Below are 20,513 nucleotides of genomic sequence, written 5' to 3' on the forward strand. Positions count from 1 at the left end.
TATCCTTATATACTTCAGAGAGCCAAGAAGGGCAGGGGTCAGAAACCAGGGTAACACTAACCAGAAAGAGTGTGATAATGTAGATTATTATGGGACAGCTGGATTATTTCATTTTGTTCAAACACATTCCCCTTTCTCATTTTTGCATTTACATTCGTCATAAGTTCAGACTTGATTACATAAATACTTTTGCTAATGAGAAGCCTTTTTACAGCACTAATTTAAAAATAGATATTGACATAACAATCTTAATTTGAATGCACCAAATTACATTTTCAACAATTTAAGTGAGCATATCCTGTCACCCTCAGCACACATTTTATATATATTTGTTATATATAGATGGATAGCTTTATATCCACCTCTATATTTCTACATACACACATTCACACGCATACACACACAGAATAGAGTTATGGGGCCCTGCTTAACATGGTGCTTTAAATTTCTTGTTCTCTTAATAGCCATGGGATGTATTAATATGGACAGTTTTGATGTTGTTTGTGGTGTTCACTGATTATATTCTTGTTAAAACCTCTAACACAGAAATGATTCCAGCGGTTCACCACTATTAACTATGGTTCTGTCCATTGGGATTGTAGGTCGGAAATCTCAGCCAAGAAGACAGGTGGAAAATGCCTGAAACTAAGTGTAACTGAGAGGTCACAACCCAATGCAGACAACATCCAACCATGTGGTGGCTTTTGCTGCCTTCAAACCAAAAGGGTTTTTATTTATTTAAATGACTTTTCTTACAATTCAAAATCAATTTCTTTAAACATAGATCCCCAAAGAAATTCAATAAATAAAAGACTTAGCCTCTGACTCTAGGAAGCAGAGCTCCAGTTTTTAACCTTCAACTGTGACCAGGACTAGAACTGACACAGCTCAGTTTTCACTGCAATTGGTCTTCCATGGATGCAGAGGATACAAGTGGTTCCCTGACCCTATGGGCAAGTTTCAGACTAGACTGTCTCTCTGGTCAACAGTGATTCTCTGTGTGTCATTGGATGAGGCTGGAGCTGTAGCTAAATCCATAGCTGCTAGACAGCGACAGGGGCTGCTGGTGCTCTTCGTTCTGCTCCGATGTGTAGCTGGGGAACGTTTGTGCCCTCGACATCTTTGTTGAACCAAAACGGTGACCTAGAAGGATAAGGTAAAGAAGAACATAATAAGTAACTTCAGCTGAAGATCAGTGCATTTCCCACAAAGAATAACCACTACAAAAAAACAGATTAACATGCAACTCCCATGGGAGAAAATGTCATCTTGAATTGGAATAATGATACCTAAGATGAAATTTTCAGGTTACTTGCTTTTTTTTTTCCTTCACACGCCTGTTACATCTAAGGAAATTATTAAAATTATTTAGTTCAAGAGAGATGAAAAATTAATTAGTTGCACGTTATCTTACAAAGAACATCCTTGTTTTCATTTATGTTCTATTTGCCTTCTATAGTAAGAGTATTGAAGATATATCCAGAAAAAAATCAATCCATGAAAATATTGAATGAGGTTACATTATTGTAATGAATATCACCTGGGGTTGCTAAAATGAAGTCAGCTTCCTTGTCAAGTATATAAGCTGGTGATTCATAATATATATTCCTTTTGTGTACAAGTTGGACTAGGTGACTACTAGAGTCCTTTCTGTCTTTTAAATTCTACTCTTCTAAATCCTTTCAGTGATTGAAACTTGGAATTAATGGCAGAAATCAAAGATATTAGTCAATAATCTGCAGCTAAATGTTTAACAACTACTTCCCTAGGAAAAAAGTGTAAGCAACCTAGTTTTAATCTTCTTAATCTATATTATTTAATACAGATTTTATTTAATCTGCATTATAATATTTTTCTCATCACTTATCTTAAGTCTTAAGTAAACAACAAAGCAAAAAACCAAGCTCTGATTTGTAGCACTGCCAATTTCTGAAGGGGAAATGTTCACAAGGAAAATATAACAGCTGATTCTCATAAACTAGTTCAAGCTGGCTCTGGCTTGGTATCATATTAGAGGAATGAAGTTTTTAAGACTTCTTAAGTAAATTTAATGTTCAGTAAAATAAGAAAAGAACCTAAATAATCACAAAAGATTTGCCACTCAGTCTAATTTTTCAATAAGTTAATAATAATTACATTCTTCAATGAAACATATTAAACATGTCTTTCTAGGTTCACTAAAAGTAAAAAAAAATCTTAATTTCTAGGATGATATTTTATAACTTAAATAATTAGATCTCCTAGACTTCTGACAATACTTTCAGTATATTCTTAAAAGGAAAAAGGAATTCCATTATTATAATTGCTTTTCTCCTTAATCTTTCATACTCTTCTTTATATATAGTTTTGCCTGAAACAAGTTTTTTTTTCATAGCAATAATTAATTGTTCTTTAAAACAATTTTTTGCTTTTTTTTCCCTTTCAGCTTCATATATAAAAGTATGCTACACAGTATAGAAGTAATAATAACTTATCCAGTTTTCAATTTTCTTTAAGAATTTTTTGTAAAAAGAGTTTGTTACTTCATTTTTTTCATTTTTGTTTTTCATTTTTGACTTTTACTTTCCTTTGAACTTGATCATCTTTAACTGATCATGTTTAATGGTAAGCTTGAATGATCTTTGAAAAACTTGATTTCACTATAAAAACTATTGTAATACCTCTATCAGTTATACAATGAGCTTTTTAATAGCTAAAGTAATATTTACTTAGATTAATATTCATTCCCTTAAGCTACAAAAATAAAAATAGAACAATAAAATATTTGTGTATAGCACAAAATTCAGCATATGACTGATACAGAACTAAGTAAAGGTGAAGAAACACTTTCAAATTACTTTCCTTTGGTCAAAGTAAGATGTTCTGACCATGTCCTCACAAAATAAAAACATGTCCACATCCATTTTCTTCTATTACAATCTTTTTATTGGTAAAGAGGAGAATTGGAAGAGAAAAAAAGAGAAAAATAATTCAAAGAAGATAAGATTTCAAGAAATACACACTTAACAATAATAATTGAGAATGTGGATGAGATGAACTCACCCATAAAAAGGAAGATTGAAATGGATTATGAAGCAGAATGTGAACATGGCTTTTTACAAAAAAACACTTAAAACACGATGATTTACATAGAGTTAAAATGAATGACTAGATCAATATCTATTTTTCTTTTGCTCAACGAAATAGGGATAGAATCATGATTTTAGAGATTATAGTAAATACAGAAAAGATAAAAAAGATCATCAAGAAATATATATTATGCTAAAACATATCATAGATAATGAATCCATAGATAATGAAAAAATTTAATTATATTAAAGGGAAGAATGGGCAATTGAACTAAAATAATTGGTACCTTAATGTTTTCCTTTCAGACCTAAACAAATCTAACAAAAAAGAAAAAAGGGTCTGAATAGAACTTCAGAAAAAATTAAAGATGATAAATATTTCGTAAATACTGGATGAGAATATCATATAATGTATATGTATATACCTATATATATACATACATAAGTTAATATATACATATACATATATACACACATATTTCTGTTGCACATGGCACCTTTATAATAAAAATGGATCATGTCTTGGAGTATAAAGAACTCTCCAAAAATAGAGAAAGAAAACCAGGAACACTGAATTGATAATTTATTAATCATAATGTAATACATTATTATTCAATTCAAATGCTCTTAAAATATATATATATATACCAAAGAGTTCCAAAACGCTATAAAAACAAGCTCTAAAAATAATATAAAATTTAATTTCAGAAAAAGATTTAATGAGAAAATATGCTAACACTTATGGAATACCATTCAAGCAAATCTGATGGGAGAATTAGATTTTTAACATGGTTTCATTAATAAAAGAAAGAAATAATTCAATCAAGTCATTATGCAACTCAAGACAGTGTCTTCCTTTAGGGGAATCACTAAACTAAGAATGATAAATGAACATAATTAAATATTACTGTGTCCTAAGAAATCCTGAAATGAATATTTTAAAAAGAAACTAGGACTATACATGAAAATTCAAAGGAATCAAGGAGAAACATGACTTTATCTCCTAATAGAGAGGAGATGAATTGATAATTCAGAAAGATATACATTTTGGAACATGGCTAATATGTGAACTTTTTTTTCCCCTATCCCAAGCACATTTGTATTGAAGGATTTAAAAACAATACTCAATAGGAGGAGCTGTAGTGGAAGAGAAAGATTGATAAAAAAAAATTGGTTAAATAAAAACAAAATCTAGTGCTTAATGATATAGTCCCTTGCACTCTTGTTGGCACCACATTTATTTTTTTTTTTTCACTAGATTTACCAGATTCTCTTGTCAATTAGACTGAATAAAAATGGTGATTGTTATAATTGTTGCCCCAAATACTGGGAGTCAGAGGTGACACTGAAATAGGAAATAAAACAGATTGAGATGGCAATAAGCAGAAAATGCCATAGGAAGCAGCCAAAATAAATAAACAAAAGCCATATAAATTATTACTTTCTAAAGTAATTTGCACACCATAATAGATGACCTAGAGATTATATACTGGAAAATGCATTAAATTTCAGATCAAAAGTTCTGAGAAAACTGTCTATATGACCTTGGACTGAGCAATTAACCTATATGAGTCTATTTTCCTCATATAAAACAAAGGGTTTGAATTCAATGACTTCTAGAAGAATCTAGATGGTATAGTGGATAGAATACTGGATGTGGAGTTAGGAAGACTTGCGTTCAAATTCTGCCTGATATGCTATCTATAAGACTCTGGGCAGTTCCCTTATTTCAGTTTCCTCAACTGATAGCATGTATCTCCAGGGTTCTTATAAAGATCAACTGGTACAAAAGTTTCAAAAATGTTCATTCATTCTTTTTTCCCTTTCTCCCTTCCTCTAGGTCTCTACCAACTCTATATCTCCTAATTCTTCCATTTCTTCCATTTCTAAATTTCATGACCCTAATAATTCCCTACAAGTTTTCTTATTGCATAGTGAATCAACACAACTTGAAGCATCTCAGTCCAATATAATCCCATTCTCTTTTCTATTTGGCAAGTGAAAATCAGCATGATTTTTAGTTCTTTGTTGTTTTGCATATATGAAAATTAGTAAGAATTTATGTTCTATTTGATAGATAATAAATATTTGTAAATAAAGAATTACTAATACATTAGTATTAAGTAAGAAGAATTGTCAAGATCTGTAGGCAATATATACATGAAAACTATAATCCCTAGATGTTAAAATATCAAAGAAGAAAACTCTATAGAAACTATGTTAATCTTTCATTTAAAAAGGGAGAAAGTAATAGAACTAGCATTAGCAAGAATTTAATCACCAGGTGCAATTCTTATTGAATTTCAGGGATTGTGGACATTTTAAACTTACATTTCATCAGAGAATACCAATTTTTCAAACACTGATTCTAGGTGATGCACTCCTATTCTAAATATAGGAATTGCATGCTGATATATTTACAGCAAATGGAAAAATCTGATTGATCTGATTGGAAAAAGGGTGGTCCAGAACAAAGTCTCTGTGTTCCCTGCTCCTGCCTTGACATGAAGATTCACTGTGTCTAAATGGAGATAATGATACTTACCATCACATATATTCATGCTTGAGATCCTTGGAGAATAAATGTTAATTCATTTAAAGGATCAGCAGTATTACCAGTAGTTTAATGTTACCCTCATTTCAAATTCCTCCCCCTAGGAAATCTGCTCTACTTCTGAGTTATTATATCTTAGAACTAGTTGAAAGTAAATCAAGGTCTACTTCTAAGTCTTCATTCTCAAAAAGCTAAAAGATATATTTGAAATATAGATAGTTTTTCAAATAGGTACAAAACTTTTGTCTTATGGAGTTCAGTAGAGAGTAGTGATAGTAAAATAGTGGAAAGAGGACTGAATCAGTCTTTTAGTAGAGAATAGTTGGCAGACATATAGTGCTTTATACAATCTGCAAATATTATCTAACTATTCTCACAACAGCCCCTGGGAAATAGTTATTTTACACATAAAGAAACTTAAGCAGTCAGATTAAATGACTCATATTAGTAAATATCTAAGGATGGATTTGAACTCTGGTATTCCTTGATGTCATTTTTTTTCTCTATTACACCATCCAGTTGCCTTCAAGCTACACAGAACACCTATGCTCATGTCTTGTTTCTGGCATATTGTAGCTATGTGATTATGAACAAGTCATTGAAGCTCCAGGAAATTAAGATTGTAGATTTCAAAAGGTAAAATAAATAAATATAAAAAGGATTTTTAAAAGCTTAGTTTTGAGAGAGAGATGAGACCTATTCTAACAAAGGAAATAAGACTATAAATGATATGTCTATTTGAGTGGGTGGTACAAAAGAAAAATACACTTATACGTTATTGAAAATAGGAGTTCAGAGAATAGCAATCCAAAGGAGCTGAATAGAAATTTATTTCAACTACTGCAAATAACTTTTCCTGTTCCCCAGTGCTACATCTTCGATTCACTCAAATAAAAGTATTTGTTACCTTTTATCTCAATCACTCCACGTTTGGGCCTTGTACCCTATAGCTTATGTTTCATATGGCTCAAATTACCACTGCCTATGGTTTAAGGCCACCTGAAAACAAACACCATGAAAAAGTAAAATGGAATAAGCATAAGACTAGTTTACATATTGCAATCAATGAGGACTTCTGATACATTAATAGTTTTGACCTTCAGAGCAACACATAGGAATTTGCAGTAAGGGTATTATCAACACCATTTTGCAGAAGAGAAAAGGAAGCTCATTTAAAGCTGAGATTTGCTTACTTTATACAGATATGCATGCTGTGGAGCCAATACTTGAAATAGATATTCTTCAAATTTAATGTATTTATAAAGATTTATTATTTACTTTTACCTTTTCTGAACAGACAAGTCACAACTCACATTGTTCATTCCTTGCTATACAAAATGATGTAGGGGCTTAATAAGTTTTTTTTGGTGATGTAATGCAATTAAAGGCAATAAACATTTATTAAGTTGTTATTGTATTCAAGACATTGGAGAGATAAAGATAAAAAACAAGAACCTGGCCTTTTAGGGGTTTAATCTAAAAGGATACTCTAATGAGAATAATGAAGCTAATGAGAAAAATAAAAAGAAATCTAAGTAATTTCTTGAGATACATATGCATTATGTCATCCTGCATTGTTCAGTGATTCACACCTAGAATTAAAGAAATGGATTGAACAAATCTCCTCACCCCACTGCACAGTCTGTCATGCAAATAATAATAGTAATAATGCAGATCACATTCACACAGTATTTTAAGGTTTATAAAAGACTTTCTTCACAGCAACTCTAAGAAGTAGACAGTATCATCAGGTCAGTTTTACAGGTGAGGAAATTAAGGTGGTAGTATGTTGTTCTCAAGTGGGTCAGTATATCCACTCAGGAGCAGGAAAACAAACTCAAATTGTACCTCAGATACTTACTTAGTTTAACTTCTTGGTCACTTAACCTCTCTCAGCCTCCTACTTGTGACCCTTTTTACCCTGAGAAATGTTTACATGATCCTGAGTATATATGTATGTCAAACAAACATTTGTATATAGGTATACAAATCAAGCATTTACTGCTAATAAATCATATCTTTGGTATACATGTAATTTTACCAGTTATTAAAGTTATTAATGATAAAAGCAAAATTTGCATAGTAATGAGATGAATGTGCTTGTTTATTTTTATGTAAACAATTAAATCTTGGCAGAATTTTGATACTTTTTATTGTTGCTGGCAACAATAAACAATTTTTGTGACCCTTATATTCAGTTATGTGACTCAATATGGTGTTGTTACACATAATTCAAAAAGCTTTGATCTAAAATGTGGGGATACCATCAACTTCACAAGTTTGTTGTGAGGTTTAAATTAGATAATGCATGTAAAGCACTTTGAAAACAATTATGCTACTTAGATTCTTATTACTATTAATTTAAAGCAATATGTCCAGCCATAATCATATAACAAAGTGTCTAAGGCAGTTTTGGAATCCCTATATCTCTTAAGTTCCAGATCAGGACATTTTCTACTAGTCTATATAAAGAAGGGAAGATCCTGAATAAATTTTTGTTAGTATTATATTTTTAAATTAATTTTATTTCAACATCAGCCTAACACTTCCTGAACTACAGAAATTCAAACTATACCATATTGCAATAATGTAAAAGGAACTAAATCCTTAAATGAAATCTTCCACAGCTGTATCATAAAAAAATGTCAAGCTAGTAATAAACTAGAAAGAACACAATATTAAACAGAAGAAAATAACAACCAAATTTGAATGCAAGACCAGAGACTCACATTTCCCACAGAGAAGAGAAAACAAAGAATGACAGCAGCCAGATTATGAATGTCCCTTTCATTCTGAATTTTTAAGCAAGAGCTTTAAAATCCTATTCACAGTGTGCTCAATTTCTATTAAATTCTTTTTATTCAGTTTTTATTCCTGGCAAAAGATATGGGAAAGTTTGTTTTCTTCTAGCCTTTTTTCCTCAGAAAGAAAAAGTGGTATGTGTGTCTATTAGCAAGAACAGAGTTAACAGATATAAGGAGAAAACTTTAGAAAACATTATGTTTCAGCCACTTTTTAGTCTGTTTCAATGCATTCACTGAAAAACAAAATGGAGAATATTTTTAAAAGTTTTATTCCTCCCTGTGAAAAGTGCTATTTGTACTGAGGGAGGGCAACTGCAATGGACAGAATTTAAGAGCCCTAAAGACATAGCTTAGAGAACTTCGAAAATAAAAGGTGTGAATAACATATTTAAATTCTCTATTCTTAATAGCAGTTGAATGTAAGCTGATACTAGCCAGGAAAAACAAGCAAAATGACCTTCATTTGGGATAAAGACAACTAGAAAATATTTAGAAAAGTGGTAAGAGTTTAATAAAAAGGTACTGGTTATTTATATTTACAGACTGTGTTATATTCAACAGTTATTCTATAGTTTATATGTAGGTTGTCTTATTGCCAAATCTTATCACTGCTATCATACAACCTCTTGCATCATTTCCATTATTTCATTGTTGCCACCTTGAGTAATGCCTTCATGTCATTGCTATGGTAATCTTTGGACTATTGTATTAGCTTCTTGCTAGACCATTTTAAAAGACTCCTAATTTTTCTCTTTGTTTCCAACCATACTTTACTAGATATCCTCTACAATCCTTTCTGCCTCTAAATCTACTATCCTTCTTCAATTCATTCTACACACAGCTACAAAAATAATCTTCCAAAGGCATGGTCTATCCTGCCACTTCCTTATTAAAAAATTGCATTTGCTTCTCTTTTGAATCTATAGTAAACTATGAACTCCTCTAAGTGGCATTTAAAGTCCCTTTCCATCTATTTCCAACCTATCTCTTTAGACATTTCATATTGCCCCCTTCCCACAATCAAACTAACTTATTTATTTCCTCAACTCCAAATTCCATCTCCATGATTATATAGGTATTAGGTAGATAGCAAAGCCAATATTTGATTCCTGCTATATGGATTCCAACTCCAGAATTTCCATGTCATTGCTATATTTCATAAATTGTTAGAGGCATAAGAGAACTTAAGAGATCATTTAGAGATCATCTCTTCACTTTACATATGGGAAAACTATCTCAGTGAAGTCAACTGATTCACTCAAGTCACACAGCTTGATATTAGTGGGTATTACTACTTAGTTGTTTCAGTCATGTTCCATTCTTTGTGATCCCATTTTTTTTGGCTAAGATATTGAAATTGTTTCCAATTCCTTTTCCAACTCATTTTGCATATGAGGAAACTGAGGCAAAAATGGCTAAGTGCCCTCCCCAAGGTCACAACATGGTCATATACTATTGAGTGTTATGTATGGGGTCTGTTTGAATTCAGGTATTAGTGATTCCAGGCTTACAGAACTTTATCCACTGAATCAACTGGTTACTTTTTACTTGAAGGAAAATGGCTTAAATTTAGGCTTTTCAGTTAGAAATCTCCTATACTAAACTGCTTGTGCTAATGATTTATTAATTTTTATAGGAATTTGGTTGATGGTCTATAAAATCTGTAGTCAATCTGAAGCTTAAAAAGCATCAATATTTCTGTTAATGTTACCTTTCCTTTCTTCTTTATCTTGCCTTATCTCTCCCATTCCCTTCAATGTTAACATATATATATCTTTGACCTAGAGTTTCATATTTTTTTGCCTGACTGTGTAGTCTCTCCTGTTAAAGAAACATATTAAACCATTTCTTCCTTCTAGTTACTATTTTTCTTTATCTCTCACCCATTAAAAAGAAAATAAAAATGAAAAACCAACCCTTTGGCAATTCTGATCCCTCTTTTATATTTCTTCAATTTTCTTTTAATAATAAAATAATTCCCTACATAGAGAACATTTGAAGGAGAATGAGTATGTGAGAATGAGGAAAGATGAATAAACAACAACAACAAAAACAAAAACAACAATTGGAGGTCAAATTCAGACAAAGACTAAAACATGGCTTTATAGACATGTAACCAGCACAATGTTGCTTTATAATCTACCAATTTTGATTTAATCTGGCAGGAAATTTATATAGCATTAAGGAGGCTATGCAAATCTGAAAGAGATTTCAAGGGAATGAATTAGTGTATTAGGAGTAGATCAACATAATGATGGCAAACATTCTTTTACTGAAGAGACAGCTACAAAAAACCACGAACCAAAAAACCATGAAATTTTGTATTTGTATAAAAACCACTTTATTCTTTTTTCCAAGAAAAAGGTGTGACATTCACTACATTTAGCATGGAACTAATGTCACTGATAATTAAATTCCTTTTCAGGAAAAGCCATAAACATGTAGAGAGTATTCATAAAGATGTTATTAAAGTTAGTAAGATGAAACATCCACTCTACCAAATAAACTTCTTTCTCTTGTCTTTACTATTTCTGTTAATAATACTATTGTTCTCCTACGCATTTAGGCAGTGGCTTTAACAGTTTCAAGCATGTAACTTCTCATTCTTCTTCATTCTAGGCAAATATTAATTCATTAATCAATACTCTTTGATGGTTGCACAACAATTTATAAAAGCTAACTGTTCTCCATTTTGCTTCTTCTGTCAGTTAGTGAATTTACAAACAAACATGTCCTTTCTTGGAAATCTCATAATTTTTATTAAATCTTTTTCTTGTAGAAACATTATAATTTTATTGTCATATTCTAGTCAGTCATGACTTTCTGTTTCATTTATAAATATTATATCTATACCTATTCATAGTACTGTCTTACCATACTATTTAGGTACTTTCCCTCTCCTCCTCAAATTTTATTTAAAGTCCTAAAGTCTGAATCTTCTATAAAGCAGATTCCTCCCCTGTCTCCTTATATGTATGATTCATTTACTATAAATCTATAATTCTGTTATCATAATTGATGGTTCAGAAAGGCAAATCCTAATCTTTGACATTATTTATGTAAACAAATGTTCATTCCCCAAAGACTTCTTTCTCTTCCAGAGTCATTTCTTTTAACTGAGAGAAGAGATGAAAACACCATCTGGTTCTCTTAGAACTTCCAAATCAATGGAGAAAAATTCTAGATTCATTCTGACTGTATTATTCATTGCCATAATGAATATATATTTACAAATGTAATTTACTAAATTATTCAGTAAAATTGGTTAGTGTTCACTAATAGTGATGAATCTTGACAGGTTTTCTGCCACAAATTGTATCTTTAATTTAGTCATATTAAGGTACTATGTGGCTACCTACATATATCTCACAATCTATGTTAGTTACATGGATGCATTTCTGCTTTACATTTCAGTTCGATTCAGCATACACTTATTAAATACATGATACATGTAAGGCCTTTTGCAGTTAAGATGTAAAGAGATAAGAGAAAGAAGAACAGCCAGCTCTTTTCTACAACTATGTCAAAAGCAATTAGGAAAGAATATGAGAGTATTGGTTGAAAATCCATGAAGAAACCATAATATGTCATTTTTTTCTAGTCCAAAATTATGGATTCACCCCATATATGAGAAATTATATCATAGATAGAAATTAGATAGAAACTGTGGATCAGGAAATATTATACAAGTTTATCACTTTTAAGGATCACAATTTATTCCTTAGGCCTGGCTTAAGACTTGTAGTTATCTAGAAGGGTAGGGACTGTGGATCTCTTAAGCTGTGGAGCCTTTCAGATGGCTGATGAGGTGAGGGCCAGCAACTTTCCACAGCAGCACCAACCAGATAGTGAGTTATACTTGTGTATTTTCCATACACAAAGTGTGTTGAAAGTCTGCAGAGGATCAATCAAGAGGGCAATCATCAGACTGTGCTCTCCGTCAGACTGTTTAGGACTCTTGCAATGTACTTTCCTTCCTTAGCCTCCCCCCAAATCCTTGAAGAACATATCACTAAAAATTTAGAGAATAGAATTACATTCATTTAGTATTAAATTTATTGCAGAATATAAGGTTAATTTAGGTTTGGGATTTGCATTCAAAAGGCACAGATTTAAAAAAGGTGGGTATAAGTTTATTACTGCTCAGAACCTTGATTTAAACAAGACAAGAGAAAACTTATAACATAAAAATAATACACAATTAACAAACATAGTGATAACCATAACAATAAAGGCAATATAACAAAAAAAAAAACAACATACAACATATATTAGCACCACTCCAAGAAAGCACCAATGACTGGATTTTTTGGCTGAAAGAATCCCTCGTCACAGGTATCCAGAGTCTTGGAGTGGGAAAAGGTCCCAAACAAGGAGTCCCTAGCTAGGTGAGATTCTCAAAATCCCTTTCCTACTAAGGGATTTTTATAAACTGAGAACAAAGAAGGCAGTATGCTAAGTAATCTCATTTGATATATGATTCTTGATATGAAACAGACTTCCAGGTGCAAGGTGCTTCATTTCGAGGGATCCACCAAGGAGAATATTTATTCATTCCTTTAGGATGACTTGTACTCTGGGAACTGGCCAGGTTTCCAGGGTAAGCACAGGTCAGCAATAAAGGAAACTTATTAATCAATATATAGGGAGGATGGCCTTCCCTTCCTATGCTTCCTTGGCATTCCATCAGATAATTGCAAGCATATTTCATGTTCTCAGCAAAAAATTGCACTCTGGACATGACAGACATTCATTAGAATTTTCAACTCATTAGGATTCCTTACATGGATAATCTAGGCCATATATTAAGCCAAAGTATTTTAATCCTTAGAATAAAAAGTATTGGGACCCTATTATTATGTTTGACATATCTCTTATTAATTCCTGTGGATTGAATTTGATTTCTTCTTCTTATATGAATTTTTTTCCAGTTATGATGTTAGTAAAACATCTATGATAGTAACATATAGTAATAGAAGTTGAAATTTTTAGAGGATATAGAGAATACAGGAAAGTTCCTTAATGTTTGGAGAGAAGAAAAATTAAGGTATATAGGAAATAGTTCACAAGTTTAATGGAGAGTATGATTATAATTCCAAAATAACATACATGGATTAAATTAAAGAATTATATCAGTAACAAAAATTTGATTTACTAATGTGCTTACCTCTCATTTTAGATGCATTATTAGAAAGAAGAAAAATTAAGTCCTGGTAACAAATTTAGGGATTATTGAGTGTGACAAGTATGAGAGAATAATACTTTCATAGAACTAGCAATGTCACAGGAACATTTGCCAAAGACAAATGGTAGATTTATCTACATCACAGTAAATATTTATTTTGGGAAGGGAAAAATTATCTCATGTAAAGCATAAGATTTATTTCTTAATGTAGAGACTAAATTTTTCCAAAAAAAAAATGTTTCAAGAAGACTTTCTGATTCAATTTTGATCTCTTGAGAGCAAGGATTTTTTTTTGGTGGGGGAGGGGCCTTTCTTTGTATTCCTGGCACTTAGCACAATGTCTTGCACATAGAAGGCATTTAAATGATAATGATTCTTTTATTTCAAGCATTATCATAAAAATACATTTTGTAGTGAGCAATATGTAATAAATTACTTTATTAGAGAAGCATAGTCTTTCTTAATTAATCTATTTAACCTGTCTGGGCTTCCTTTTCTTCATATTTAAAATGGGAAAGGGGAAAGGGAAAAGAAAGTTGTAATAGATGCCTCCTGAGGTCTTTTCTATCTTTATATCTATGATCCTATTTGGTATCTTTTATTTATTTCCTGTGAACTTAAGACTTATAAGACTCCTTAGGAATCTTAGGCATCAAGAATGAAACTTCCAGTTTTCTAAACTTAAGATAACTTAAATACATACTCGAAAAATAACTATAAAACTTGCCAAATGTAAGGTGCTAATGTATATATCAAGCAAGGTTGTATCAGAAACTTTTAGTCAATAGCAGTTAATTAGCCATCAAAGTAAGCATCTTTAAATTGGTTGCATTTTCTAGCCAAAGCTTCTTCAAGCACAATAACAAAACTGCAAAGGACCAAATCTTGTCTATGCTGAATAGATTTTTAAAATTTTCATTCTCTTAGGAACTGCTTATCCATAATGGTGAAAGAATTAAGACTTTTGCTTACTACTATATCCACACAAATGTTTATCAATTCATAAAGCAGGGACGATATTTAAGGATTATCATACAGTTATTTGAGATATAATAGCAAATTTTAGTTTTTCTGTACTATCATACTATACTAAAACATGGACATTTTGTTAGGTATGCTTTTTGTCTAATTATTTAAATGAAAGTAGGTTTTACAAATAATATTTATAACTTGAAAGAACAATATGATTTAAGGTGGGAGAAGCTTTAGATTTGGAGTCAGAAGAACTAGTTCTGACTCCTCACTCCACAGTTTTTTTCTGTGGGACCTTAGGCATGCCATTTAATGTATCTTCATTTGTAAAATGAATGATTTGAACTAATTGATTTCTAAATTATGTAAAGTTCAATGAAAAGAAATGGTCTTCTGGTTGTTCACCCACTTACTATTTATATGAATTTTCTTCTAACTTTGGAGATTGATTTTATTTAGACAAATGGGGAATATTCTTATAAATCCTAAAACAAAAACATCTTTCTATCTTATTTGTGATCATTTCCTTTGGCAATAATTAGAAGCAGAAGAGCCCACATGATTATCTTTGTGTTTTTTTTCCTGTCTGTCATTTTAACCTGTTGAGGTCTGATCATTAGCTTAGCATTTATCTTCATCAGTATTTAAAGAAAAATAAAAATATGAAATTGAAATTTTGGTGCCTCTGAAGACAAATATATATTGTGTTATCATTTGGAAACTTGTAAATGATTCCTAGTTATACTTATCTAAAACATCTTTCCCTTCTATGTCATGATACAAAAGATTTTAGAAAATAAAGTTCATAAAAAATCAACTCCTTCATACTATGACAAATAACCGTCTTGCTCATGTATTATGATGACATTTTCAAAAGAACATTAGCAGTGAGAAAAAATGACCTGAAAAGAATAATGATATATTATGCTTAATGATCTTATGACATTTTCTTTTCTTATACAAGCAGAAAGATAATAATTTCCACTACTATATGTTTTGGTATACCTCTTCCATATTTCATTATCAAAAGAGGGATAGAATACAAGCATGAGGGAATCTTAGTTGTGAAAATAGGAATTCATCATATTATTATAAAGTAGTCATAAAATTTAATTTCTGTCATCTTAATTTACTTTTCAATTATTTTTTAAAATTGTGATATCTACACTGTTTTCTTCATGACTTATTCTATGAGTTTTTTCTAATAATGGATCATGAATCCAGTCATTCATTCATTCAATGAATATTTCAATATTGGAATCATTTCCAGATTAGCAAACTGAATCAATTAATTAGAGATCCACAAAAGTTTCTAAGTACAAACTTTCTGCTTAACAGGTACACATAAATCATAGAATCCTGAAATATTATTCAAAGAAGGAAATTGAGATTGCTTAATCAGATCTTCTGTTTTCATGAAGAACTTAAAGTATCTTTTTTTCCTAATTAAATTTAATGTACTGAATTTCAAGCTCATAGGATGGGGGCAGCTAGGTGGTGAAGTGGATAGAGCACCAGCCCTGAATTCAGGAGGACCAGAGTTCAAATCTGATTTCAGACACTTAACACTTCCTAGCTGTGTGAACCTGGGCAAGTCACTTAACCCCAGCCTCAGAAAACAAACAAACAAACAAAAAAATCAAGCTCATAGGATACAGCAGATATGAGAGATAAAGGTACTGGATTTTCTGAGGCATTATCTTTGACAATTTGGGAATTAGTTATTAAGTCTACTTCAAATTCAAATTTTTTATTACAGTGAAAGCAATGATACTTTAATGAAAGCATATTAAATTTACAGGTTTCATAGGATGTTTGAATATAAACTGGAGGAATAGCCACAAATTAGATTTTTTCCCCTAAATCCTAATTAGGTTGAAAACAAAATAAGAATTTACTTCATTGTATCTTCATAGATCTGTGCTTGAACATTACTTCTATAAAATTTGTCATTTAAGAATGGTAATTGGGTCATATTTATCTCTAAAAACTTACTATTATAAGATATTTGTAATAGGCTCTGATCCAGTTAAAATAATTTAAAACTCTAGTAACTCACAATGGAAAAAATCTCCTCTTCCTTCTTCCTATTACTTTTTTTCAAGCTTGTTGGACCACCTTCAAGTAAGATTCAAACGATAATGACAATAATCATCGTTACTATGGTTTTAGAAAGGATCACAAAAGCCTCTTTTTATATGTGAAGAAACAGAAGTCCATGGATATTAAGTAACTTGCTCACATAATAGTCTTCTGGTTCTGGTCATTTCATTTTGCATCAGTTCATATTAATCTTTCCAGGTTTTTCTGAAAGCATCCTCTGTGTCATTTTTAATAGCATAATAGTATTTCATCACAATTATTGGTATATAATTATGGTATCATAATTTGTTCAGTCATTCCTAATAGATAAGTATTCCATCACTTTCTAATTTTTTGTCACTACAAAAAGAGCTGCTCATAAATATTTTTATACATATAGATCCTTTACCTTTGATCCCTTTCAGGTACAGATATAGTAGTGTTTTTGCAGAGTTAAAGGATATGTGCAGTTTTATAGCTCTTTAGGCATAGTTCCAAATTGCTCTCCAGAATGGTCACATCAATTCACAACTCTACCAACAATGCATTTTTCCACATCCCTTCCAACATTTGTCATTTTCCTTTACTATCATATTAGCCAATGTGATAGCTTTGAGGTAGTGTACCTCAGAATTGTTTTAATTTGCTTTTCTCTAATCTAATAATAGTGGATGACATAGTGGATAGAGAGTGGGGAATGGAATAAGGAATATCCTACTTCAAATTTGCTTTAAAACATTTACTAGCTGTGTGACCCTAGACAAATCAATTAACCCTATTTTCTTTACTTTCCTTGTTTGTAAATGATCTGGAGAAGGAAATGGCAAATCTCTTCAGTATCTTTGCCAAGAAAACCTTGAAAGGAACCATAAAGAGGTATATATTACTGAACATCTACAAATAAATAGTGATTTAGAGCATTTTCCCATATAATTATATATAGCTTTGTTTTCTTCTTCTGATTGTAAAGAGATTTAAATACTAGACAATAGTTTATATTTCATCTTATAGGCAATATAAAGTCACTGGAATTTATCAAATTGGCTTGCATGCACATGCGTGTGAGTGTGTGTGTGTGTGTGTGTGTGTGTGTGTGTGTGTGTGTGTGTGTGTAAGAGGCGGTTTTAATACCTGCTGGGTAGGATAGATAGTTAGGAATGTAGATAAGGAGATGATTGTCTTCAGAAGTGTTTGAGTTGAGTCTTGAAGGGATTTTAAGATTTAGAGATGAGGAGAACATGAGCATTCTAGACATGGTGAATAACCCTTGAAAAGTCCTAGAGATGGAGATACGACATTGTGTCTGAGTGCAGCAAGTAGGGCAATATAGAGAACATAGAATGTAGAGATGAGTAATGTATAAAAAAGTGGAAAGGTAGGAAGTTATCAGATTGTGAAAAGTGTTAAGTGACAATCAGAAGAGTTTATTTATTCCTAGATATAATAGAAACCACTGGATTTTATTGAGTAGGATTGTGACATTGTCAGATATGAGTTTTAGAAAAATCAGTTTGGGGGCAGTAAAATGGCACAGTGGATAAAGCACCAACCCTGAAGTCAGGAGGACCTGAGTTCATATCGGGTCTCAGACATTTGACACTTCCTAGCTGTGTGACCCTGGGCAAGTTACTTAACCCCAATTTCTCAGCAAAAAAGCAAAAAAAAAAAAATAAAAAAAATCAGTTTGGCAACTGTGTGGGGGAGTGAATTAGAATAAAAGAGATACTTTTAGCAAGGAAATTGATTAGGAGTTAGCCCAAGTGAGAGGTGGTAAGAACCATGGTGATGGCTCTGTGAGTGCAGAGAAAGGAATGCATAGAAGACATGTTGTGGAGAAAGGGATAGCAGAATTGATCGTTTAACTGGATATGTGGATAGACAGACAGTGAAGAGTAGAGGATAATAAAATAGCTAAAAATCAAAGCAACTTAGAAGGATGATGTGATCCCTCACAGAACTAGGAGAGAGAGAGATGGATTTTTGGAGAAAGATAATGAGTTCATTTTTGGAGTTTGTCTATGGGACATCATTTTGAACTTCATGATAGGAAATTATTTTCCTTGTATAAACAGCAAATACCAGATGAGTTAGAGCAAACATATAGTTCATTAAATCAGTTTAATTAGGTTATTGTTTCCTTCTTGAGACATTCAAAGAGCAATGTTGGGATCTAGTGATATAGATTAAAATAATGACAAAAATGCAATGATTCTTACCCTATAAGGTTTTACAATCCATTAGGTAAAGGATAAGTCAGGCACAAAAGAAAGGATCATGCAAAAGTACATTGTGAAAAAGGCAAAGAAGTCTAAAAAAGACTATAAGAATTTTTTACGTTCACATTTTACCAGGGAAACTTGGAGAAAGTTGCTAGGAGATAAAATATGACCAGGAGCTTGAAAAAGAGACAGATTTTAATAGATAGAAATGGGATTGATACAGAAGAACAGGGCAAAATGATATTATAGAACAGCTAGTAATTTATTTTGGACAAGATATGATGAGAGGAGCAGTTTGAAATATGTCTACAAAGATAAACTGCAGTCAGATCATGAAAGATCTTAAGTCTTGGGCTGAATTTGTATTTATCCCATGGGCAATGGTGAGCCATTGATGATTTCAAAGAAGGATTGATATAATTAAATGTGTGTGCATTAAGAAAATTACTTTAGAAGTTATCTTAAGACTATATATAAAATTATAGGACACATTAGTTCAACTAGCTATATAAAATTCAACAGTTTCCTTCATTTGTACACTGGGGCTGAATCATAAGAGGAAAAAAAAGACAAATGTTGTGTATGTTAATAATAGATTCCATATGCTATGTGTAATGATTTCAGTGTGATAAGAAATCACTCAAGTTTTAGTTAGATATTTAGGTTGCTCATTATTTGATAAGATCTTGCTAAGTAGCTTTAGTAAATCACAGAAACTTTTTTTCTGAATTTGAAAGAAGTGTGAACTCTACACTTTAATGAGGTCACAGCAATTTAATAGCCAATTTATATAGCAGAAACCAAATGGAATTTCTTATACTGCAGCTGTTGGTGAGGCTCTAAGAGATGAATAACTTAATACATAGACTATAGTGAAGACTGAAGTAAAAAGAAACAACAAATATATATGTTACATTTATCTGTAAATAGGTTTGCATTTATATAGTTTCATATATATAACATAAAATTTATATATTTTAGCCATCTATGTTTCTCTTTCTTTCTCTGTATAAAAAAAAAAACACTAGGGATTCTAGAACTTAGTGAATCTAAGTACCCAAAACATATTAAGAAACTTATTGCTACTATTTATGATAAATTAGTGTGGCTTAATGAATGCCTGTTGATAGTAAATTAACTGCTGACTTTGGTCCTAGGAAAAATTGGGTTCATATTGTATTTCTGACAGTACTAAGTCAGACAGACTTCAATCTATCAAGTTAAGGATCTCAATTATTATACATTATTGGAAGAGATGAATTACCCTTTTATGAAGTATGCTTACTTCCAAATTTACATGAATTTCCAATGTTTACATCACCCATGTATGATTGAATGCATATTAATTACTCTTTTCTCTAAAGATATGTACATTCATGGCAAGATGATTTCAGCTTTATCAAGGAAATGTTTATTGTTATTTTGCTACCATGTTATTCCATTATATGACTTTTCCTTGAATTAAATCAGTTCTAAGACTGACAAAAAGAGTAAAAGTAAATACAATGGGATGTATATATAAACAATGATTTGCATAGGTTTCTTAGCTTAAAATTAACCAGAATCTGTGCTTCCGTTCTGAATTTATAAGGATGAAATCTTTAGTTAAACGAAAAACAAATAACTCAT

General features: G+C 31.4%; 1 protein-coding gene across 1 annotated transcript in view; it reads right to left on the bottom strand.

Moving 5' to 3' along the window:
• Positions 1–702: 702 nt before the first annotated feature.
• Positions 703–20,513, bottom strand: part of DOK6 (docking protein 6) — a 681,307-nt gene continuing 661,496 nt past the window's right edge. Inside the window, exon 8 of the mRNA XM_074274156.1 lies at positions 703–1,143. Within this exon, the coding sequence (XP_074130257.1) occupies positions 1,004–1,143 (140 nt within the window). The 3' untranslated portion in view covers positions 703–1,003. The remainder of the gene's footprint in view (positions 1,144–20,513) is intronic.

Source organism: Sminthopsis crassicaudata, chromosome 1 (assembly GCF_048593235.1).
Source record: "Sminthopsis crassicaudata isolate SCR6 chromosome 1, ASM4859323v1, whole genome shotgun sequence".
Classification (NCBI taxonomy): domain Eukaryota; kingdom Metazoa; phylum Chordata; class Mammalia; order Dasyuromorphia; family Dasyuridae; genus Sminthopsis; species Sminthopsis crassicaudata.